Source organism: Lates calcarifer, linkage group LG2 (assembly GCF_001640805.2).
Source record: "Lates calcarifer isolate ASB-BC8 linkage group LG2, TLL_Latcal_v3, whole genome shotgun sequence".
NCBI lineage: Eukaryota > Metazoa > Chordata > Actinopteri > Centropomidae > Lates > Lates calcarifer.
In genome coordinates, this window is record NC_066834.1 from 29,406,000 (window position 1) to 29,430,977 (window position 24,978).

The 24,978-nt window shown below is 41.1% G+C and overlaps 1 protein-coding gene across 3 annotated transcripts in view; it reads left to right on the forward strand.

Moving 5' to 3' along the window:
- The window catches only part of cgnl1 (cingulin-like 1), a 29,435-nt gene extending 6,425 nt beyond the window's left edge, over nt 1-23,010 (forward strand). For 2 of the 3 annotated variants that reach the window (XM_018667983.2, XM_018667984.2), the window contains exons 4-19: nt 262-367; nt 870-971; nt 1,202-1,338; nt 2,753-2,891; nt 3,210-3,422; nt 13,193-13,399; nt 13,540-13,644; nt 13,739-13,891; nt 14,444-14,614; nt 17,283-17,444; nt 17,653-17,742; nt 20,242-20,325; nt 20,562-20,686; nt 20,983-21,091; nt 21,215-21,378; nt 21,508-23,010. In XM_018667983.2, the coding sequence (XP_018523499.1) occupies nt 262-367; nt 870-971; nt 1,202-1,338; nt 2,753-2,891; nt 3,210-3,422; nt 13,193-13,399; nt 13,540-13,644; nt 13,739-13,891; nt 14,444-14,614; nt 17,283-17,444; nt 17,653-17,742; nt 20,242-20,325; nt 20,562-20,686; nt 20,983-21,091; nt 21,215-21,378; nt 21,508-21,661 (2,221 nt within the window). In that variant the 3' untranslated portion in view covers nt 21,662-23,010. The remainder of the gene's footprint in view (nt 1-261; nt 368-869; nt 972-1,201; nt 1,339-2,752; nt 2,892-3,209; nt 3,423-13,192; nt 13,400-13,539; nt 13,645-13,738; nt 13,892-14,443; nt 14,615-17,282; nt 17,445-17,652; nt 17,743-20,241; nt 20,326-20,561; nt 20,687-20,982; nt 21,092-21,214; nt 21,379-21,507) is intronic. The other variant, XM_018667985.2, reaches the window with a different exon arrangement.
- The last annotated feature ends 1,968 nt before the right edge of the window (nt 23,011-24,978 follow it).

The following is a 24,978-nucleotide window of genomic DNA, read 5'->3' on the forward strand; positions in this document are numbered from 1 at the left end:
TCAGAGATCCCATTATACTGCCCATGGTTTACTGGATGGGTGAAATGAAGCCATTCATGCTGTGAGGTGACACATCAAAGCGGCATGATCCTTCCCGACCCCCGTTCTAAGCAGGGAATGAGTTCCTCCGTTCCCAGACCAGTCCGGGATTTATTCCTGATCCCTCAAATACAGAGACAGGGTTTTTTAACCATTAATAATCAGTGTGTTAACATACCTGTGTGTATGTGTGTGTGTGTGTGTGTGTGTGTGTGTCTGCAGAAGCAACGATAATGATGAAACGACTAAGAGAAAGGTCAACCTTGTTTTCGAGAAGATACAGACATTGAAGTCTCGGGCCACAGCGACTGCACAGGGCGACAACAAAGTGAGAAGCTGTCACATCATTAAAATAGTGCATCAATTACAGTCAAGAACCCATTAAATAAAATAAATGTTTTCTCTGCTCTCTGATGTGATTTGCCAACAATGAATCAAAAGTGCATTTGCATATTTTTATATTTAAATGTTTTGATCGTGAAGAGATTGATAATTTCAACAAACTTATTTGTGCTAAATTGAATTATCAAAGTAACCGTTTATGTCTGCCTTAACATCCTGTTTGATTGAAAGCACTGAAGAAAACTGTGATCTCACATCCATTTTATGGGACCTGTAAAACTGTGAGCATATTATCTCAGGTTCTGAAGCTTTGGCATCTAGGCTGTTTGTTTTGAATAGCAGACACTGTCAGCTATCAAATATTTACCCTTTATTAAATAACAGAGATTTGAGTGCTAATGCCAGAGTCAAAATTATTGCTTTGTATTTTTATTCTTGACAATCAAGAAGAAATAACTACCTTTAAAACGTCTGTGTTCTTCTGTCAGTCCCTGGACCTCACTGCACAGACCAAAGCTCTGCAGGAGCAAAATGCTGAACTGGAGAAAGAAATGGTCGAACTGAAGAAGAAACTTGAGGAACAAACCACGGTAACAACAATCCAACTGTAACTGTCTCTGAAACCAGCCTGTCTATGTTCGCATGTCACTTTTTTTTGCTGAACTTGTTGTTTGAGAATATCCTTTAATCAAGGGTTTGGTTGGAAAAAAGGTTTAAAGGATTGCTGTTCAACGTCTACTGGTTGCATGCAGAATTGGCTTAGGTTTAGTTCAACTGCATTGAAATGTCAAACATGAATATTTGTGTGTCTCATCATCAGAAGAATCAGGCTGACAAGAAGACAGCAGCAGGTTTGAAGGAGCTGCAGCAGGAGCTGGAGCGGAGTGCAGAGGAGTGCAAGCGTCTGAAGGAGAAACTGGCCAAAACAGAGGCCGAGCTCCAGACCACAGTCGAGGAGTAAGTGTGGAGTGACAGTGCTGGAGAATGACTGGTCAATAATGAGTGGTGATTCATCAACTAGCTTAGCTTTGTTTAGCATTTGCATAATGTTGTGTTGACTCCTTTATTTGTTAATACCAGTATTTTTAGCTCTGGTTAGAAGTGAGTGGCTATGAGGCAAAACACCCAAGTACAGCTTCCTTCACTGGTATCTCCATCTTAGTTGTATTGGTTGTTTGCCCCATTGACCACATCTGGCAGTCTGTGGTGGGAAACTGGTGAGGGATTGTGTTGTTGCCACTTCAGTATTGATCCCCACTTATTTGAGAGAGGAGGGAGCAGAGAGGGTGAAGCTCTGTGTTGGCAGGTGAAATGAAGAAACAATGTAACGCTCACACCAGGTTATATAACAATAAATAATAATAATAATTAGCTTGAGGTGTTATTCATCATCTATAGCTTTGCACTGAAAGTTGTTTTGAACTAGACTTTTCCATGCACTGTCATACTGATATGAGTGTAGGATGTCTGTTGATGAAACCACTCGGACTGTTGATAGTTACTGAAGTGGTTACCATGTCAGTTCCTTGTCTTATTATACAGCCCTTTGTGTCCTCTCTGGTGTATAAGGTTTATCTTTCACTCTTCATATTAATGTGTGCCTGGTGACTGATTAACTGTTCATACTGACACCTCTAACTGCCCAGTTCAGTTTCTGCCCCTTCACATATTATACAGCAGTTTGACAATCAACAGTCATGTCCATGGAGTGTAGCCACTGTCTATAACTTGCTGATTTTGTTCTGGGTTTCTTCATGTTTCAGATGGGAATAGTTGGAAAATCTTTAAATGTTCTGTGATTTTTTGGGGGGACTTTTTCTTTGAACTTGCATGCTGTTGAGCTCCACATTCTTAATTCTGCTTCCTAATGTATTGGGCCTTTTTAATTTTTTTTTACTATTAATATTAAGTATTTTTGCCTTTATTGGAGAGTTAATAGTGAAATGGGAGACAGGAAACACCAGGGAGGGAGAGGGGTATGATGTGCAGCAAAGATCTCTGACTAGAATTGAACCAGGGATGGTTATATAGCATAAGCTGTAACCTGCTGGACCATCAGCTGGTCTATTCTTGCAGCAGACATAGATGTTCTTCTCAAGTCTGCATTACTGTGTGGTGTTTGAGGTTCCTCACATCACTCATCACCCTCCCCCTCAGTGTTGTCATGTAGAGGCAGTTAGAACATCATTAGTTTGACATTGTTCAGGTATTCGCATTAACCTCTGCACTGTGTAGGCCTCGTATTCAGACCCAGCACAGGTGTTCCCATTTGTATGTGCGAATTAAGGTGCAGGTGTGTGAGTGTGTACGTGCATATATGCAGCATGTAGGGGTCCTGTATCACGACATGACACGCTGTGTGCTTTGTCAGACTGTTCCAGGTGAAGATGGAGAGGGAGCAGTACCAGACAGAGATCAGAGACCTGCAGGACCAGCTGTCAGAGATGCATGACGAGCTCGACTCGGCCAAGAAGTCAGCTGCTGATGGAGAGAAAGAGATCATTATAGCGGTAATGCGCAGTGTTCATTGTTTCTTGAGAAGAGAAAAAAAGACTTTTTGGCTCAAGGCTTGAAGAGCAAATTGGCCACTATTCACCAAAACCAACCATGAAAGATGAAAGCTTCTCTCTCTTTCCTCTTGAATACTGAAACATTCTGTCTAGTTTGACTTTTATACATTTTAATAAATGTGTTTGCAGTGAGAAAAGTCTGTATAATCAATGACAAAAATAAACTCAAAGGTCATACTGAGCAGCATACTGATCAACTCCAATCTGATTCTGCAAATTCTGCAGAGATAAAAAGTTGCCTGTCCTCATTTTCCACAGGACATGATGCAACTGAAGGTGGAGATGAACGAAGTTCTCCTGGCCAAGGAGGAGCAGGAGGAGGTGCTGAGGAGGCGAGAGAGGGAGCTGACAGCTCTGAAAGGAGCCCTGAAGGAGGAAGTGGCTGCTCATGATCAGGAGGTGGACAAGATGAGGGAGCAGTATGAGAAAGAAATAAGCAAGCTGCAGACGTCTTTGGAGGAGGCCAAGCAGGTAATCAGCCTCCCGTATGTTTCCCCTCCCTCCCCTCTCCTCCAGTCTGACTCCCTGCGTTCCCTCCTCCTCATTTCCTTTGCTCTCATCCTCCCCCATTTCCAGAAACACACCCTGTCACAGAGGAGTGTGGAGATAAGCATCTCATCAGGGGAGCTGTAACTGTGTGTGTGTGTGTGTGTATGTATGTGTATGTGTTTTGCATTACAAGTTGTGCCAAATGTTCTTCATCAAAGACTTGGATGTTGCTTTGACATGATTTATTTATACCTTTTAGTTTCACCTCTGTGGCACTGAGCATCACAATGCTGAGACACTGGTTAGGCAAACGTCATTGTAACCACATTAAGCTTGGCCCTTTAAATCTGTATCAGTGTTTTTCTGTGGAATGAGATTTCCAGAAAAAGGAAGCAAAGAGACCTTGTTCTATTCACCATTTCCACTGCATCTGAAAAATACAAGATGTGAGAGTATGATTTACTGCACTAGACAAAGATTTTAGTGAAACAACAACAATGTTTAATATTATAAAACAAGACCTGTTCTAAGCTTACTGCTCTTCACTCTTCTTAAGTAAATAATAGTTTCCCAAACCATTTGATAGACCTGTAGCCTGATGTACATGCTGATGGACACGTTAGCAGTTGACCTTCAGTTTCTACAGAGTTCCTGTTAATCCTTTGAATTCTAGTTCTACTTTTATAATATGATAAGCAGATGGTTTTCTGCTGTGTTAGTCATAAATCAGTGTTGGAGGCTTGCAGAGAGACGCTGATGATTAAGAGCTTAAACATCCCATTTTTTAATGCTGATATAATTGCACTGCCTAAACAAAGTAAGTTAAACACACTGATCGTCATTAGATAGGATGTTCAACTACCGATGCAAGGAGTCTTTTCATATGACACAAGTGGAAATGAAGTTCTGCTTGACTTTACACACTTGAGCTGCATCAAAAGAACAAACTGCAAAAATGAAAACGAAACACTATGTAACAACTAAACGTAGCCCGTCATCATTTTTCATGGGAAGTCAAGTGTGGAGACGTTTTCTTATCTCAAACATCTCTATTCCAATGTTCGCTGATAAAATTTAGAGACATTTATCTCTACATGACTTTGCTGGGACCTTACTGGTAAGGTCACTGTTGTAGCTTTGTAGCAAGTCTCAATTAAAGGCAAAAAAAAAAAAAAAAAAAAACTTCTGAAAAGCTGCACATCACAGTCTAGGAATTATTAAGTACTAATGTTGAACTATCCATGTTTAGAAGTAAAACTTTTTTAAAGGAAAGCAGAGAAGGTCTATTGACTGTTCTTTTGAAAATAGAGGGAGGTGAATTAAGATGAGACGAGCAGCAGTGCATGGCAGGAGACGGCACGCTGAGAGGACTGAAGACACATTGTTTTCAGTAGGTCTGTGTGACTCACGTGTGTCCTGTTTGTCTCAAAGAGTGGAAGTTGTCCTTGTTCTCAGCTTCCTGCAGATCTGTCAGGGGTCCACAGCAGCGCTCTGCTGTAAGAGTCTGTGAGAACATTTCCTTTTGTTGATCAGAGGTACTGCTCCCCAGAGGGAGTGTGTCGTCAGGAGTTTACCCTCAGTGCTTTGTAAACACTTGGAAAGATGAAGTCATTGTTTGTGTCTCTTTTAAGATATAAAGAGGTCTCACTCATTGGAGCCTTTCCTTCATGTTGTTGTATCAATGTTCTGTCCTCAGGTTAGACTTTGTGAGACATTTGTAGATTAGAGGACTGTGCCTATCAATTATTACAGAAACTTAAACTCAAGTTCATCTACACGGGCACCATTTATGCTTTATCTATTTATATATGCTGTTTATGTTGGGGCAGTGTGCAAATGGATGATAAGATCCAATGACGCCTAAGTTTTAAAATAAGCATGCTTTAGACAGCACTGTGTTATAGTAGATATGATATATTATGGTTTTCTGTGAAATGAAAATACTGCATGATGGACACAAATGCCAAAACAAATCTTGCAAAATAGTAAGATAAATATCAGCATGAAACCCGAAGCCTTTTGAAGTCCAAAATGTGCACAGCATGTGGCCAGTGGTCTGAGCTAAAGGTTATGAGAAAGTCTCATGTACACCTACTCTTTGTGTAAGGGTGTTAGACAGAGAAAAGAGAGAGACACAGTGGACTGTATATCTTTTCATTTATCTGCCCATCTCCAACCAGAGTGTTGCCTCCTCTCATTTTGATGCTGTGAAGTTCGCACTGACCAGAGTGACCCATGCAGAGAAAAATGCTGGAAACTGGAGCACCAAATTGCTCCATACACTAGTTAATTGCAGTGGCAAGCCATCACTAATCTAATGAGCTGCCGTTCCTGAGTTGCGTTGTGTCCCCTCTTCTTTCTGTGCCCTGAAAGAGTGGGGGTAAATGTGGACCTCAGTCAACGATGAATGATGAGTTTGTTTCACACAATAATAGCAGCGGGGGTTGCTGAATAAGTGGGTCAGTATGTTGTAGAAAAGGGGATGCGTGGCCCACCCTCCTGAAAGGAGTGGGGGGCCTGTTTTGTGTCTTAAATTGAAAGCTGCATTGTGTTTTCACTGAGCTGAAATCTGTGGAATTTTTTTAAGGTTTAAAAAAAAAAAAAAAATGTGCTCATACTTTCTGAAAAAGATATTACTTTGCTTATTTTAGATATTACTAACCTCTGCTAAGACCTCTGCAAGTGGATTTCATCTTTCGTGTCAGCATGTGCTGGTATGCAAAAAATGTGGAAAGACGAGGTGTGGTGAGCAGAGAGAGGGGTTTGTTTCCAGGAATGTTGGGGTCAAAGTGGAGAATGTGCACCCTGCAGACCTCCTTCTACCCTCAGCTCCAGCTCAGTTACAGTGTGCCCGCTCTGACCTGCAGGAGAAGCTCGGATCTTTTCATTTATACCTCTTCATGGTGCTGCAGTTGCATCTCCATCTCTGCAGCGCTCCAGATTCTCAGCGTTAGAGGCTTTAATAGGTCTCAGTCATACCCTCCCTTCCCTAATGCAAAGACAGAGCCTTGTGCTTATCACACCAATTCCAGCTCTTGTTATGTTTCACCTACAGCCCCGAGCCACAGTGTGTAACACAGCCACATTGTTATCATGCTCTCATCTGTAACCTCAATCCCAAATGCTGCATTTTTTCATTTCCTAACGCCACAGTTTCCCCACAAGACGCTGCAGTGATCTCCCGCTCACCAGTTCATTTTCTGGCCTGTGCCATTCTCGCCCGTATCTCAGCTTGCCTCTCGAGTAATCTCTGCCGGTGTGTGAACTGAAGTCTCACTGTCTGATCATCAAACTTACGTGGCCCAGAGAAGAGTTCCCCCTCAGGCTTGTTTTGAAAGTAAGGACTCCCGCATGAGTCTGTGTGTTTGATGATAGCGCTATATTTCCCAGCGTAGCTTTAGGAGCTGATTTAGCAGCCAACTGGAAAGGGGAGGAAGGAGACGTGGGGCAGCAAGCGTGGAAGGAAATGATGGAGAGACTTTCTGGATCTGGACAGAGACGGCAAGGAATTAGTCATTTATCCTTGCTGAAATATTACCTCCTCTAGGTCTTCAAATAGCTTTAATGATAACTTTATAGATCAATGACATCAAACATGCGAAAGAACAGGAATGAAATACCCAGCAGTTCAGTCAGAAAGTGTTCAGTTTAGAAAATGGTTGCATGGCAGTATCAGGGTCAGGTCTGTGTGAAACCAGGCAGCAGCCTGGAATTTTCTGTTTATTGTTTCGCTACCTATGAGCACTGATGCGGTAAGAGTTGAATTTGCTAGAGCTTTGAGTCAAGGGAAGTTGGAGTCAAGTTAAGCACACATCACCTGTTGAGATGACAGAGAACATTTGAGGCATCAAGCAGTGCTTTTAAAGGAGGGTCAGTGTGGTTTCTTGTTAGGTTGTAGGCAATCATTTTTCAGGTGGTTCATATTGTTTTGTTTTTCAATGTTCAGCTTTATATTCTGGCTGTTCATGAAGAAATGAATCTGAATCTAGCAATTGTGATCTTATATTTGAATTTAGGCCTCCTGACTAACTCAGTACACAAGTTTTTACATAACTGAAAATGTGTAGTGTGGGTTGAAATCTCAGTGTGCGCTGTTAGTCTCCAGACTTGTGTGGATTTTGGGCGTTCCTTCTCTCGCTCTGGAAAACTTGAACATGGAGTTTTTTCTTCTCTTTGTCTTCCTGCTGAGACTTTGCTGAGCCTTTAAGTGAGTTTTGTTTAGGATGATGATACATGATTCAGTTGGCACTGTGAGGCCTGTAAGCCTGAGTCACTTGCAACTGACATTCTTAATTTTGATAAATGCTCTGTGATGGATATTTGATTACTTTTAAGAAGCAGTACATCTGGTACAGTTCTTCACATCATATTTTCTTCCTTCACATTCCATTTCTGTTTTACATTACAGAAATGAATATATTTACAGATCTTTGCTGAACATTTTCCAAAAAAAGGCTACAGTAGAAATTATTCAAACGTTTTTAATATCCAGAAACCCAAAGTGGTGAACATGAGATTACAGATTTGGTACAATATTTGGTGGTAGGTTTGACAGAAAGTGTCCCTACAGTCTTTGGGACATAAGCAGTGAGTGATGGAACCAAACCTGTTTATGTGACGATTACAGCTGTGGTCATAGTTATTAGTAAATTATGTTTGTAGCATCAACAGCCAAATCCAAGTCAGATGTGGTTCTTTGGAAAGGATTTAGCAATTATCAGCAAAAAAGGTTCTTTTAGGAAACTGTGTTCCTAAAAGTGTTATTTATTTTCTAGATTATAAATGTGAATTTCTCTCTGAGCATTTGTATGGTCACAGTCTCACTGGTCTCTTTAATTCCCTGTGATACTCACACACCCCAGCAATCATGCAGCTTAGCTTTGCACAGAGACTCTTTTAAAAGCAGGTTTCTGTTTCCATTTCTCTGAGGACAAGACAAGATTTGATTACTACCCTCCTTTGACCAAAGAAATGCCAGTGCTTCTCAGCTGTCACCTTTTAATTTCTACTTCAGTCCTTCCTTTCAATCCATGACAGCCCTTCTGTTCCAGTTAACCTCAGGTCTGGGTACCTTTTTTTAATGAGGGGAGCTGGTGTATTTGTAACACATACTTTGTGCTGGCAAAGCAAATCAAGGCATCTGCACTGATACAGTAGTTTTTTTCCCCCGTCGTGTGTGGGTTAAGTTCAGTTAGTGTGGTACATACAAGAAATGCTTTTATGCAGACAGAGCATAAAAGAGTTAAAAGGCTTATTATAGTCGGCCACACATATTTTGATACCTTTGCAAAGCTCTAATCTCTGTTTAGACTGAAGTTGAGGTGGAGTTTGTGGGTTTGCGATGATTGGTCTAAAAAAGAGAATCATTCTGATTGGTTTGTAGTATGCAGAAGGAAAGTTAAACAAAATGACCACATATATTGGTTATCTTTGAAACTTGTGAATGAGATGAGCTTTGACAGCACAGGAAAGAGGATACGACTTAGAGGCAGGAAACATATGAGTGAAGACTGACAACAGGAAGAGCAGGAAAGAGAGAGGGAAGTCACCAATAGTAGAAATGTGACAGAAAACATCTTCCTCTTGGAGCTCTTGTATAACTCTCATTGGGTATTATCCTCTTCAAAAACTTCAGTGTTGCTGTTGTGAAATCACAGTTAGCATGTTTTTAAAGCTACTGTAGAAGGAGAACTTGCAGTTGAGTACACCAGTGACATTAGAAAACCTGAAATAGCTTATCATCTGTTTGAACACTCTAATGCATTTTAATGTATCCAGTAGTGCTGTGTAAGGCTTGGGCTTGATGCAACTTCTGTTGTATTGTATTGTGATATGTGATATGTATTGTCTAGAGGTCTCAGGAATGTTCCATCCAACATACTTGAAAATCTTTTTCTAGTTCAACAAGGACTCCCTGCTGTTTTACTTTAACCTAGCTTTTCATCATTAATGAATTATTATCATTTTCATTTGTGACTTAGTAGTGTAATATGTATAAAGAAAACAGACCATCACCAGGAATATTTGCAGCCTGTATGCTACATGTTACAGTGTACAGTATTGTACAGCATTCTGTTGGATTTTGTTGAACAAATGTTTTCAGAGTTTGCCAGATGGAGGACTGGGGGGGGAAACATATGGAAAAATACCTGTGGCATGTTTGTCTTCAAAAAAGAAAACAAACGCAAACAGAGCAACATGATGAATGGGGAGGGGAGAGAAATGACAGCATGTTAACAGCTGGCTTTGTAGAAAATGGAGAGACTCACAGTTTGTTTTACAGTAATTCTGAATGATATTTAACAATGACACATTGCCCCTGCTATGACTTGTGGACTCGTTCAGACAAAATCAGGTGTCCAGTACTTATTGTAGTCTCAGGGTTGCATTTGAACTTGGTTAATTGTTGCTCAGATGTTTATATAAAAGTTTTATGTGTAGTATCATGAGGTTTTATGTACAGGTACAGGTAAGTACAGAAAAACAGAGGACTCTGGTTGGTTGTGGATTTCTGCTTCAGGCTCCTTTCAGCTGTGCTTTTTTTTTTTTTTAGGCCATCAGCTCTTTTGTTATGCGTGAAGCTGATTTGGTGGGAGTAACTGAGAGAGCCAAGATTTCACCACAGCACACGACCCGGGACGCATGCTTCACTTTCAGCATTTGTGCTGCGCTTCAAAGACTGCACAATGTTAGTTAATGTGCAACTTTAGGCAAACAGTTTGAATACACAAGAGGACCTAAGTCAAACTTAGAGCAAGGGTAGAAGAAAAAGAACTGAACTAGCAGTATGATATTAGCACATATTCTTCAGTGATATTGTACTGTTACACTTACGTCAGCTTGTGTTGTCCGTCTCTTTGTTGAATTTGTTTATTTAAAGAGGTGATAAAGAATTGTATTCAACAGACAAATTAAACAAATCATTGTCTAATAGCTGATAGAATGATTTGTTTTGTTAGTGCTGATCCCTCAGTGACTGTTAGGTAATCTTTAATAACACTTTCACACTTTTAATGACTGATTGACTTTCTGTAGTAGTGAATACGAAAAGAATCCAGTGAGTGAAGTCTCATAAGAAACTGAAAAACTAATGTATAAGACATTAGTGGGCTATTAGGTGTTATTAATGGCCCTCTTGCACATGATTGTAAATCACATTTTTATCTTTGTCTGTCAGTTTAAGAAGAGTTTTCACAGGCAGTTTTAAAACTGAAATTCACAGACGCTGCTGAAACAACTGGCACCATAAATATATCAGATCATGATGCATGTCTGTTAAAATCACTCCAAATAAGTAAATAATGAGTGTGTTGCTGAGGTTAAAGTCTTATGAAAGAGAGACTTAAGTCACTGCATTCTCTCCCTGCTACCCCTCTCAGACAGCAGCAGAGTCTCTCTCTCTTGCTGGGTGGTGTGCCATGTTTTTAACTGGTATGACCCAGTGTGGGAAGTGGGGCAGGCAGACAAGTGTGAGGGCTGAATTTGTTGTGTATGTTGTTGAAATAGAGCACTGACACAATGCTGACACACACTATCAATGCTTTAGTATTGTAGTGAAAGATGTGTTTAGTCCCACATCCCACCCAACCCCTCTCTCCATTCCTGAGCTTCCATTCTCTCAGTCACAGTACTGTATAACCAATTCAACCACATTTATCACAGAATGTTTTACACAAGTAAAACAACATTTGGGTCATTTTAGGTTGAAGGGCACTTAGAAGTATTTTTGGCAACTTTCATATTAGTACAACTGTGATAAATCCTACCTTCATGGAAATTCTAATGTTAAGATTTAGTTGTTTTAGAGAGGTGAGATAGTTTGTTTGTACTATATTATACTGACTGTTTCTAATATTTAGTTTACCCTGAAATATACAGACCAGATATTATTGCCATTGTGATGTAGTTACTGTAAAACTACATCACAATGGCAATAATATCTATTAGTTCTTGTTTGTCTGGCTAATCTTGACAGATGAAGCAGTGTTTTTTCTGGTTTTGGTAGTAACAAGTCCTGTGACCAAACTAAATGACCCACTGAGGCAGATATGAGGGCGGCTCTGTGGTGACGGGGGAAACAGGTTTGACTGGCCTGCCAGCACTGAAACAGGGAGGCACCCGTCACCTTTCTAGTGCAGGAGGTGCCTGTTATTCATGTGCAATGACGACAAGACGAGCTGACCAACGAGTGCCTTAGTCACCTTAGTCGCAAAAGATATGACACAAAAGGTGAGGAGTTGTACACTTTGGATTCCAGTGGAAACACAGTTTTGCATTTGTATAAATACGTTGCCACCTTCAAAACCTTTGAAACCACCTACTTTGTGGTAACTGACAAAACTGTACATTTGCTTGCTGCAGTAAAAATCTCACGACCGCTCAAATCCGCTATGATAACTTTTGTCCTTTTTAAAATGGACACATGTAGGTTTGTTGTGATATATTAGTATCAGAGGTACTCATATGTTATGATTTGATCTTCCTGCTGACTGGATTAGCAGGGAGCTTTCCTTGTGAAGGTGCTGCTTGAGTATAACAATCCAGCTTTTAGCTCCATCGCACTTTTCTGTGCCACCTTCCGTCAGTGTGTCACCAGCTGGGTTACAACTCAGTCAGTTGGTTCCCTGAGGCAGAAGGGTGTGTGTGTGTGTGTGTGTGTGTGCGCGCATTCTCATTCTGTGATGCACATACACACACACACACACATGCAGTGATGTACTTGGATGTCAACAATAGGTGTCGTGTGTAACAGAGAGTAACCTGCCTGTGCAAGAACAGCATTAAACTTTATTAAATCTTTGGTACATTTTTAAATGAACCTTTGAGGGATTATTTGATTTAACTTTTCACCTGTCCCAGCTGTCTTACATTGTGTTATGCAGATGTCTTCTGTAGTTCTGTGCTCACAATTGCACAAATGCCTGCATTCTTCACTGTCCTGACATAAACGTGAAATTGCCAAACCAGTTTGCTAACATTCTTCCTCCATGCCAAAAAATCTTGTTTCCAAACAAACCTTTACAAGACGGTTGTCTACCGGGGCTGACACTCACTGGATGGATGTCATTGCAACTGAAACCTGTTATCTGTTGTGAAGATTGGGTCACACAGTTGTTGTCAGTTTTCTTTGTCTCCTTCTTTTGCGGAGACATGTATTTCCGTCTCTGTCTCCTGTATTTTTTTTTCCCCCTGCACAGCACTCCACCCTGAAATGTCAGAGCCAAAGCAGACTCTTCATTCATAAATTTGGGCTCAGGGAGAGCTCAGAGGACTCCATTAACTCACAGCCACATATGTAGGCTAACGCTGTACAGCTCTGGCTTTATGAGGGAATCTTTAAATATTCCAGGATAGGTAGTGGTCACAAGACAGATCTAAAAACCCATCTCACAACATGTCTCAGGAGGAAAAACTGTGAATCTAGTGACACAGGAGACCAGCAGGTCTGCTGTGCTTGTTAACTGACTTTGTGTAGCCTTCATTCAGCATTGGCTAAAGAGCGCTCAGATTTAGTCACCTTCTTTGTGTTTATTATGAAGTGTAAGGGAATTACTGGAGGACATTGTTATTCTGTGTCTCCACAGCAAGAAAAGTTCAGTGAGAAACTGAGCACTACAAATAGTTTTTTGTTGCAGGAGGCTTTTGAGGGAGTCTCAAATGTTCCATCATGCATCGTTGTTCCACTTTCTGTTGAGTGTCACAGACTCCTGCTTCCTTTGTACTGAAGCCTCGTGTCTTGTTCTGATCTGCAGAGCAGCGCAGCGGTGGTCCGTGAGAAAGCTGAAGTGGAGGCTGCCAAGGGTGCAGTGGAGGGCCAAGCGGGGCGGCTGACCCAAGAGGCTGAGCGGCTGCGAAGGCGGGCGCAGGAACTGGAAAATGAGGTGGCCAAGCTCAACCGAATCATCGATGAGGCCAAGCTGCAGGAGAGCAGGCTGGGGGACAGAGTTGACCGATTGGAGGTGAGTGGTCAAGATGAATCAGGAGGGAGTCACTCACAGAGCTGCAGCTAATTTTATTACATTGCTGTTTAGCTCTCCGCTGCCACTATAACATATTATACCCTGTGCAAATCCAATGTGCCATAATGTTTGCTCAACAGAGAGAGAAAAAGCAATTGGAAGAGTCTTTGGCCGAGATTAAGGAGCAAGAGGAGGAGATGTCACGTGCCAACCGAGCGTTGACCATACGGCTGGAGGATGTACAGGTGAGATGAGCTGCGCTGTTTATACAGCATGTAGAGGAATGTGGGTTTCTATCACAAGCACAGTTTGACACCTTAACACTGTGTTTTTCTGTAGAGGAACTTGACAAAACTGAGCAGTGAGCACAAGGATTTGGAGGAGCGGTTACAAGAAGAGAAGACTCAGAAGGAGCAGTTCAAGAACATGAAGAATGACATAGAGGATGAGAGGAGGCTTCTGGACCGCACAGTGGAGAAACTTCAGAGGGAGGTGAGCATCCCAGCAGGAGTTTGTCAGCCTCAGTTGGAATTAGTTTCCAAGTTGGTTTGATAATAATGAATCTCTCTCTAAATTATATAAACAAGGCAGGTGTCACTCAGTTTCACATGCAGTGATTACAAGGAACCTTAAGGTGCTGTTGAAGAAAAAAAATGGTCACAAAGCGGAAACAGGTACTCCCAGGAAGAGCAAGGAGAAAGGGTTGATTTAGTCAGACATATTGGTTTAAAACTGGTTTTTGACCTAATCCAGGTGGAAATAGTGAGAGTGCCTAAAGACCGTTATTCATCTACGACCAGTGACTGACTTTCGTCATTAAAGATGAAGGGATGCAATAGGATTCCAGTTCAGTCTGCTGAATCAGTGTCTTATTAAGTTTTGACAGGATCATATGAAATCCCAAACTCACTCTTGAGCCACTTCAACCTCATTACAGTTCTCTACATTTCTCACGTCTCTCTCCTCCTCTCTCTCTCTCTCTCTCTCTCTCTCTCTCTCTCTCTCTCTCTCTCTCTCTCTCTCTCTCTCTTTCTGTGCCTGTAGATGAATGACATTGTGGAGGCGTCCCAGTCGTCCACTCGGGAGTTGCAGGAGCAGATTGACATTTATAAAGAGAAGAACCGTCGGGAGCTGACGGAGCTGCAGAGGCTTCTGAAGGAGCGAGGACAGGAACTGGACAAGTACCTGCTGGCTGCCAAAACCCTGCAGGAAGAGGTATAGTGGCCTGCGTCAGCCTCATCTAATGTAATAGAGGAGACATAGATGTGAATGCTGACGCTGCTTTTCGTGGTGAGAGCGGTCAAATCAAGGCCATCATTAGTCAGGCCAACTGAGCCCTCCCATGCAGAACAGCAGATGATAAGCTATTGTTCTTACTCAACCAGTGACCCCTCCCGCCTGCATCATCCTCTCCTTTCAGAGAGCGATGTCATCACTTAGGTATTTCTACTCCCCGCTGCCCTCTCAAACCCAAAACATAGTATTAAAGTGAAGTCAGTGAGCTGGGTCATGCCCCAGAAAATCCCTCTTCTTTATTGAAATGAATGTTTACTCTCAGTGGTGGAATTAAAAGGGAAATGTGGTAAATCCCTTTGTGATCCCTTAATGTGCGGCCATAACAGCATAATGGTGAAACTTCACAACCTGTGACCACTCTGTATTATTTGAATTCAATCAGTTTATTCTTGTCAGCTTGTTGGAATGTGAAGAATGTTTTTGTTGAAAGTAGGAATAGATGAATGTGTATCATTTATGTTAGTGTTATGTTTTTATGTATTTATCAGATATTTATTAAACAATGAAGGGCAGCAGAGACTGTATTAACGGTGACCACACAGAAACTGTCATAACATAGACAGAAAAAGAGCATAGCAACAATGGAGTAATACAGATAACTGTACATAAAAGACCACTGGTTTCAGAGCTCCTTCTGAGACCATGTGAGTGTGTGAAAAGTCTCTAAGATAGAAGTGATTATCATGCCTCCATGGCTGTTTTGATATATTACTGTTTTCCAGTGGTGCATAGCAAATATGAATCTGACACTTAGTGTTTTAATGAATTGAAATGTCCCGTGTTGAGGTTTGATTTGATTATGTAAAAAGAATAGAATTAAAAACAAAAGAGAGAATATTTAATACTTAATGGTGCCCTGTGGAGTTTCTGAACTTTTTAGATAAGCGAGTGCACATATTGTTTGTGTCTTGTTCTCTACTTCACATTTCTGCTGACTGCACAGGAAGGTAACAATTTGTTAGAGGTAATAGCAGCAATGTGCCAATAAATGAAAAGAATTAAATGACTGTAAACAAGTCGATGTTAACACAATGCTGATTTCAAAACATTTTTAAAAAGAGGTTTGCCAAGGTTTTATGAGATAGGAAATGTTTGTTAGGCCTTAAAGATAGACAGAATGTACCCTATCTCTAACCCTGTAAACAAAACTGTGTTTATAATAAAAGCTCCACTGGGTACCTTTTTAATAGAGGTTTTGGCAGGTAATGTCTGGATTTTAAGCTCAAGGGGCTTTGTCGCAAAGAAAAAAGGAGAGGGGAGTTCTGGGAGGAACTAATGTCTGGAACCTGTAGTCATTAGCTGCATACTCTGTTTGTCTGACTGTTTGTCATGCTTAATGGGCTGCCACTTAATTTTACAGCATTTAACAGCTGCACATGTCATGTGGTAGTAAGTAAAGTTTATATGTCAGGACTAGGTCAGCATCCAGGTTCTTCCTTTTTTCTGTCTATATCCATGCTGATATATCTCAGTCCAGCTGCTGCACAGGAAAAGGTGGATGTCATTGTTGTGATATCATTGTTGTGAAAGCTGTGCTGGCTGGATTCACATCCTCCTTTTCTGCCTCTCCTGAGAAACCGATTGCTCCGGACTGGGCCCAGTGAGTCCACTTTTCCAGTTGCTCTTGAATGCCCAATAGGTCTCCACCCATGTGAGCTTGGCAGACCATAACTAAAATAACAAGTGGAGGTTGAATATATCCCTCTTCTTTTCCCTTATTGAACTAGGTAAAAGCTTTTATTGGTTTAAATCACTTTTTCAAGAGAGATCCGGTGAAGACGGCAGCATAAAATCAGCAACATTCTCATTCCCTAGATCTGGTTTATTCAATCTCTAAAACATGAATTAATTCATTTTTAAACTTGCTTATGGCCTTTCGGGCCTGATGGAAGATGCACAATTATCCTATTACATTTATTTCTATCTCTTTGTGTGCTCAGCTTTCGCTCCATGGCTTCAATTAGATCTTACTTAAGTGTGTACAGGATGAAATAAGATAATCCTAACATAAGATAATCCTTTATTAGTCCCACAATGGGGAAATTTACAAATATGTAATAATTCTGCACTAATGGCCAAATATTTGTTCTGCCTGAGAAATAAGGGCAGATGATGAATTTTCATTGTCTTAGCATTAAGCAGTGGGGGCGGTTTTACAGCAGTGGGGGGGGCTCTACTTCTGAGGTAAACACTAGCTGCGTTGGATTCATTAGTCACCCAGGGGAACCTCACAATAATTTCCCCAAGCAGCAACTAAATTCTTGGTCAGCGCTACAGCGATAATACTTGATAAGAAGCAAGGCGACACATTGAACAGCGAGATGGACTTTCAACAAGAGGGCAGGGTTTAATCCACCCTCACTGCAGAAGTATTTAGAACATGCTGAGGGTCCTTTAATGAGACACCACACCCCTACTAGACAAGTTTGGCTGATCTTCAGGGGTCAGACAGTGTCAGGAAATGTTTCTGAGGAAAAAAAAAAAGACGTTTAGGTATTTAGACAGGACAATAAAATGTGTTGGCCATAAGCAGTGCTATGTCTGGAATTTTTCAGGTAATGAAGTATATTAATGCATTTCATTTTAGTTGTCACGACGGGAGGAGGACCTACGGCAGTGTCAACGGGAACGTGATGAGGCTGAGCTCAGGGTGAAGACGCTGGAGAAGAGGGTTCAAGATCTGGAGGCGGAGGCTGAAACAAACACCCACACTAAAGAGGACAAGTCCAGACACATCAAACTCCTGGAGGTAGGTAATGACATCAAGTAAGGCTTCTAATGACAAAGGCTTTGTCATTAGAAGATATTACAATTAATGTCACTGCAAAAGACTATGATAATTTAGGATACTTGAACACATCAGTAGACCTTGATGGTCAATGATGAGGATAAATATTTATAGAAAAAGATTTAGATGGCATCACTTACTGACCGGATGTGACTGCTTCGTTTTACAGGACAGGGTCGCTCAGCTGGAGTTGGACCTGGATGAAGAGCGTCAGAGCGGAGACCAGCTGATGGACAGGATAGACCGAGGAAGAGAGCAGGTACAACACACACACACACACACACACTCACACACATACTCAACACATTCTCATTAACAGTGCTCACCTGTGTCACTGACCTGCTGTCCATGTTCTCTTCAGTTCACACAGACATGTCCCTGTTCCATCTCAACCTGTAAATGATATCCAGATCTCCTGTTGCTTTGTCTTCCACCTCTAACATCATAACTGTGACCACTAATCTCTGAATGAAAGGAGCATGTGACACCTACAAAAAATCTTTAGCTCTCAGATACAGTCCTATGCTGGTTGAAGGGCTATATCAGGACTTTGGTGCATGTGCACACTCTCAGGTGTTTGTTCCTTCAAACATAATATACACACTCCCAGTTTACTTCTGGTCTGGATAAAGTGCACAGGTTATTGCTTTGTAAGTTGATCTTGCATAATCATTCAGACTGGCAGCCTGCCAGTGGGGCCCGAACGTCTTCTGTCCAATTTTCATGCGTCAGTCACAAAAGACCCTTCTTAATGCTCTGCCCGGGCCAAAATATGCGAGTTGCCAAATGTCTCAAGTTTTCAGGTTGTGGAGTTCACTTTATGCTCTGTAACTTCATCTTGAGAACAAATCCAGTTCTTGTGCTTGAAGTCAGTTTTTATATCCTCGCTAGCAAATGCTCCAGTTTTCCTTCCTCTGTGATAAAGCTGCTGACGGAGGCACTGTGAAGTGAGATTTAGATAAAGTACATGTGCTTTTAGGATTGTTGTTTGTTCATGGGAGAGTGCTTACTAATCAGAGGGAGGATGTTGGTCCTGGAGTTTTTGAAATAACACTGCTGATTTTATGCTAATGTGTATGTCTTGTGTAGCAGATTTAGTCTGGTGGTCAGAGTTTCTTGGTACCTTTTACAACTCCTTCATATTAAATCTAAAACTATGAGAGCCAGAGGCAGGCTTGTACATTTGGCTTGGTTACAGGTTCCCCTTGGTCTGGAACTGACACCGATTCAAAGGTTCTGACCAAAAATTCGGTGACATCGAGAGAGGCTTAGTGTGTTTGAGTAGAGTTTTTAAATCTCTTTAAATGGTTTCCTTTTTAAAAAATTTCTGGCAGAGAAAGAAGAGTGGCATTGTGACAAAGTGGCATTGGTTCAGCATGAGGCTGAGGTCGGTTGTCAAGGCAACGCTTTGTGCAGTCAGAGTGGAGTAGGTTGAGTGCTAGTGGTGTGTGTGCTTGTGAACGCACACAAACACATGTGCATGAGGGTATGTGCTGGTGTGTGCGTTCTAATGTCTGTGGGGAGGCGAGGTGGGGGTGGTGAGCGGCTCCAGGGGTGGAGGGGTGGTGGGGTTGCAGCAGAGGCAGCAGGAAGAACACCTGCGTCTCTCCTGGCACCAGGTGCTCCTCTCCTGTCTAAATGAGAGTAATCTCCCCTCTCCTCTCCTGCCGTCTCTCACAAAGCAGATTAGTTTCGCTCTATGTTCCAGTCTGCTGATTCAGCTCCCTCAAGCACTGTGCTGGGTGCACCAGTTATAGGGGCCATCGTTCATCAGAGCAGCCCACTGTCACCCACTAATTGGCATAAAATATCACCAATTCTAAGCTCCTCTCACAAAGAAAGAACCATCTCCACTGTATCGATTAGTTTTCATCCCCTCTTCTTTTGAACTGGGCTGTCACTGAACAGTCATGTTCATGCAGTCAGGCCTCTCTGAGTTGATTTAATGTGCAGCGAGTTGATATATGATGGCGCCAGATGAGTATTAAAGAAATAATTAGACATTTTTTGGAAATACGCTTATTTGCTTTCTTTGCTGAGAGTTAGATGAGAAGCTTGCAGACAGGCTAGCAGACAATTAACTTAGCTTAGCATATAGATGGGATACAGGAGGAAGCCTGGTAACAAAACCTGCCTACCATAACCTTCAAAGCTATTTATATACACATAGAACTCTGTGTAAAACCACATCTTGTCATTTTTAAGCTTCAGTTTTTGTACACACAAGATAAGATGTGTTAATTAGCGAGCTGGTAGGTGTAATGTGATACCCTGGGACAGAGCCAGGCTGCTGGTGGTAGCTTATTATTCATATTTTCTACACAGGCATGAGAATTGTATTGATTTTAACTCTTAATATGAAAGTAAATAACCAACATGTTGAACTATTCCTTTAATGTTGTATAAGTGTTGCTAAGTTTAATAACATCTCTTTACACAGTGAAAGCCCACGGCAATACTGTCTAATCTTTACAGAAACTGCAGTCATTGATTTTTTTTTTTCTACTACAACCATCTGTCACTGAGACTTGACATGAAGATCAACAAACAGTGCAATGCAGCCAAACAAGAAAATCCAGCTCACCAATTAACCAGGGCCCTTTCAGCAGTAACCCCGCTATTGTTTAGCATTTTTGACTCACTGAGTAGTACAGTGGTTTCTGTTGTTCCTAAGTGAGACTCAGACAGTGTCTCATAATAATTGTCATCAGAGTGTGTGGGAGCGTAGCAATGACAGTGTCTGGACTCGGCTTGACAGGTGGAGCAGATGAGGAATGAACTCCTGCAGGAGAGGGCTAGCAGACAGGACCTGGAGTGTGACAAGATGGCTCTGGAGAGACAGGTACACACTCTCCTGTCTGGAGGAACAACAACTACACACAGTGTCACTTCACAAAATCAGTTCAAAGCCCCCAGCTCATTGAATTCATACATGTCTTTTCATCATTTTCATTTGTATTGTATCCATCCTCTCATCAATGTTATTTTGTTATTTTCTGTACACAGATATAATTAACGGTTTAAACACACATTTGTCCAGTTAAGCACCTCACTGTTTTTCACTGCATCTGTCTCTAGAATAAAGACCTGAAGGGCAGAGTGGCTCATCTAGAGGGCTCCCAGAAGTCCAACAAAGAGGGCCTGGTAACCCAGCTGGAGAATCGTGTACAGGAGCTGGAGGAGAGGCTGGAGGGGGAGGAGAGGTGAGATGAAGAAGTAGAGATGAGGTGATGGGGGGGCAAAGTAGAGAGGTTCATTAGGTTGGGGATGACAGCCAGTGACCTCCAGGTTTCAGATGAAAGTTAGAGTTCATACTCAAACACTGAGCTGGATCACAGCTAGATTATGGATTTAAAGTTGTGCATATCTTTTTCAATGATTTTCTCTTTCAGAGGAATCATCTGACTCTAGGTTAATCAACCAGCTCTCTCAGTTGTTATTTGTGTTGTAACATTTATGTCAGTCAGTATGATGATGCATCACACTGCATGTGTTTCAGGGAGCGTGCCAACCTGCAGCTGGTGAACCGCCGATTAGAAAGGAAGGTTAAAGAGATGATGATGCAAGTTGAAGAAGAACATAACTCAATGCAAGATCAAAAGGACCAAGTATGTAACACACTCTGTTGGCAAAGACCTAAATTAAATAACTAGAGACCAATGTTTGTCTCTGTGTCACACTGTATAATGTTTAACCATTTTAACACACCCCGTGTTGTTTGTCTCTTGAAGCTGAATCTGCGTCTGAAGGCACTGAAGAGGCAGATGGATGAGGCAGAGGAGGAGATTGACCGACTGGAGCACGGCAAGAAGAAGCTGCAGAGAGACCTGGACGAGCAGCAGGAGGCCAATGAGCAGCTCCAGAGCCAGCTCAAAGCTCTGCGAAGTGAGATCAGGTAAACACATGCAGCACTATCCATAATCAGTCATCCATCACGGATCAGTGATTTAAAATGAGAAGTGCTTAAGAATAATACACAGACATTCTCTGTGCCCGAGGCGTAATATTGCCCTGTCTCACGCAGGCGTAAGAACACCTCCGCTCCGCTGCTCAACAACCTGGACGACGACGACGACGACGACGACATCAGCACTGACGGGGAGACGTACTTCAGCTCGTCGTCAGGGTACAAGCGCTCCTCGAGTCAGGACAACATCTTGTCCAACTTCACTTTGTAAATAAGCTTCGAAGTCGAGAATGAAGCTGCTTCATATGCATCACTGTTGGACCAAACAAGCTGTACATGTTACACTAAAACAGCTGCGTGAGACTCTCCAGCTGACTGAGATCATTTGAAATATTGTTTTTGAAAATCCACACTTAACCTGACTTCACTCAGTATTATTTGAGCAGCTTTGAGATTAATGGATGAAATCCTAAAAGTTGTGATGTTTTATCCTGTCTTGTGGAAATTAAATGTATATACTGTTTAATTTGATAATTTTACATTCCCACATGAAGTCTTACCTGAGTCTGAGTGGACTGTTCTTTGTTAACGAATGGATCATACCTGCTTGTCAATGATTATTTTAGCATTAGTTAACTTGAAAACGCTCTGTTTAATGCACTGTAAAACAACACAATCAGTACTGCCTTTGTGAACAGTATAATGTTATTAACACTAACTTTTTTATGCCTATCAAATATGTTACATTTACACACACAATATCTGAATATAGATTTGTGTATCATTCAGTTAAATAAAATATATTTACCTTTTTTTTTTAATGAATGAAGATCAAAATCCAAAAACATGAAGTGAGAAATGCCAGGAGTTTTTTTTTTTTATTTATTCATGGTTCAATATACACAGTCCTGGCTCAGTGAGGTTTTTAGGGAACAATAAATGAGGGACTTTGTACACATCCATTTTTATACAGTTTTATATAACTGATGACCAGTAATACTGTAGATCCATTCAGTTGTTATCAGCAGATATTCTTTTATACTTTACCAGGTTACTCCTAATACTAGAGACATCACAGTATTCCTTTTGAATGGCTGTTTCATGTGAACATGTGCCGACGCCTAAATGAACATTATTGATTTATTATTGATTCTGATTCAGACTTTTAACAGTTACAGCACTGAACACAAAACCATTTCATTTCTGAGGACATTTTTATACTGGAAACACTTTGATGTATCTTCTATCTCTGGTGATTTCTCTCTTTGTGTTAACACTGAACATGGTGGAAACCTTTTTGTTTAATTTCATACTTCTGTGTTTGAATTGTGCCACTGTGTACATAAGGCCTTACAGGTCCTGTTGAAGAACATATGTGGACCCCAGTTAAATTTTCCTTTAACTGGATGAGGGAATTTCTGCGGATGAGATAAACAGACAATCGATGTTTTTGCTACACTGTGATGATTTGCACTCTCTGTGTTGGTTCTGTGCTGAAGTCTGACGCCTGTGGAGGGGGAAAGTCGATTGAGACAAATTCCTGCCACTACCTCTCTGTACACATTTGTATGTTCATAAATCCTGCTGAGACTAAAATAAAGTTACTTTCAGTTACTCTCACATGTTTTTTCCTTGTTGAATAATTCCTTGCAACTTCAATGTTTAAAGAGCCCACAGATAAATATACTTACAGAAAGCACAGAGAAACTTTTTGCCCCTTTAGCAGATGAGTGTTAAAAGCCTTCTAGTGTCAAAGTACTCACATCCTGTACTACTACTATCAGTGTCACAAGTCCTACATTTCCAGTTTTTATTATCAGAAAAATGTAGTTAAAGTAAGAGCTAATAATGCAGTATTTTCAAATATATAAGTTTTTATTTCATTAATGTGTATGTAGGATTTTAATGTTGACCAAGGTGGAGCTGATTTTATCTGTTTATATGATGATCACATTGTGTTTCCTTAAAATAAGGAGAACAAATATTTCAACCTGCTTCAGAGAGAAATCAACTTGGTTTGAGAACTTTAGGAAAAGAAAAAGGATTGCTGCTTTAGAGTCAAGAAATATGTCTCACTAGTCTAAAAAATTCATGAAACTATGAAAAATATTGAAACAGTTTGATGTTATCTCACTGCGCTCAGTAAAGCGTATACCACCACCAGGGCCAAACAATAAACAAACAAGGTAAAAATGGACGGAGTAACAGACACAAAATACTTGATAAGATGAATATTTTGCAGTGTTTGTGCAAAAGGTTAATCTTCAAAGTAACTCAAGCAGATAGAAACATGTAGAATAAGAAGCAGAATATGTCTCTGAATCATAAAGTATAGGAAAATGCAAAAATTCAAGTAAAGGTACATTTACCTCAAAATGGTACGGTAGCTGAGTGGATGTGAGATGATGAGATGATTGGATCAGTCTAATGTCTAATGATCACCACACACTGACTTCATTCACCCTCACATAAAGCCCCTGTGGGGTCAAAGCAGCTGTGTCAATAGTAGCTCTTTATCTTTAATTTCGTGCTCAGCGGGTCAGTATTTTTCCTGCTGGAACATATGAAGCATGTGCATCCTGTGTTTGGGTCTAATCACCTCTCAACCCAGAGCTCTGACCTCCTTCAGTAAAAACCAACATATTCTGATGTAGAACTGGTTTTACTTTGATACTGAAGAGTATTTCTCTGTTGATCAGCATCTAAATCATCTGAAAACTTTCCTTACATTCAGCCACACCACAGCAGTAAAATGGGGCTCTCTTTTTCTCAGCGGCTCAGTGGCTATTGTCGACAGGGCACGACCTTCATTTGTTGCTATTCTGCGTGGAACAGACAAATCAACCTTTCAAGTGCCACAGTATTATCTCTCTGTCTTCTGTGTCAAGCCAAGCAGTAAACTAATAGGGGCTGCAGGGCTGAAAGGCTGAAGAGGGAAAAAAGTTGTGTATACTTAACGAGGTGATCATTCTTGGGATTCCTTTATGTGCTTGAGTGACTTCAGCCAGAGTGACTGCTGGGAAATAAAGAGGTGGACAGCTGAGAGAGGGGGAGTTGTCTTGGAGGGAAATGTGAGTGTTTTCTGATGTGGTCCATTTACAGTTGTGAGCAGCTACTCTGTTTCACACAAAGATCTGTTTCACTGTTGTAATTAGAAAACATACACGTTTTACAAGTCTGACAGGGACTGAGAAACATCTCTGGCAGTTCAGTGTAGGTGGTCAGAAAAAATAAAAACAGCATGTTTGTTTTTTGTGTGTGAACGTGTCACAGTACCATGCTGCCTCCTAGCGGCAGAAATGGTAACTACATCATGTTTAATAGTTGTGTGTGTGTGTCTGGTGAAGATTTCCTGAAACTAAGAAGTGATAAAAGAACAGAAATGAGCAAACCAGAAATAACAAAATTTGAAATCTGAATATTAATTTGTCAGTTTGAGATAAAAGATGAGTACTTGTGTTGCTTGTTTGAGTAAAATCAGTGTAGAAAAAGTGGTCACTATCAGTGTAAAAGCCTATTTCTGTGTTCCATTACTTTTCTGCAGGTATGAGGGTTAATAATGAAGAAGCAGACATGGCTAATCTCTTG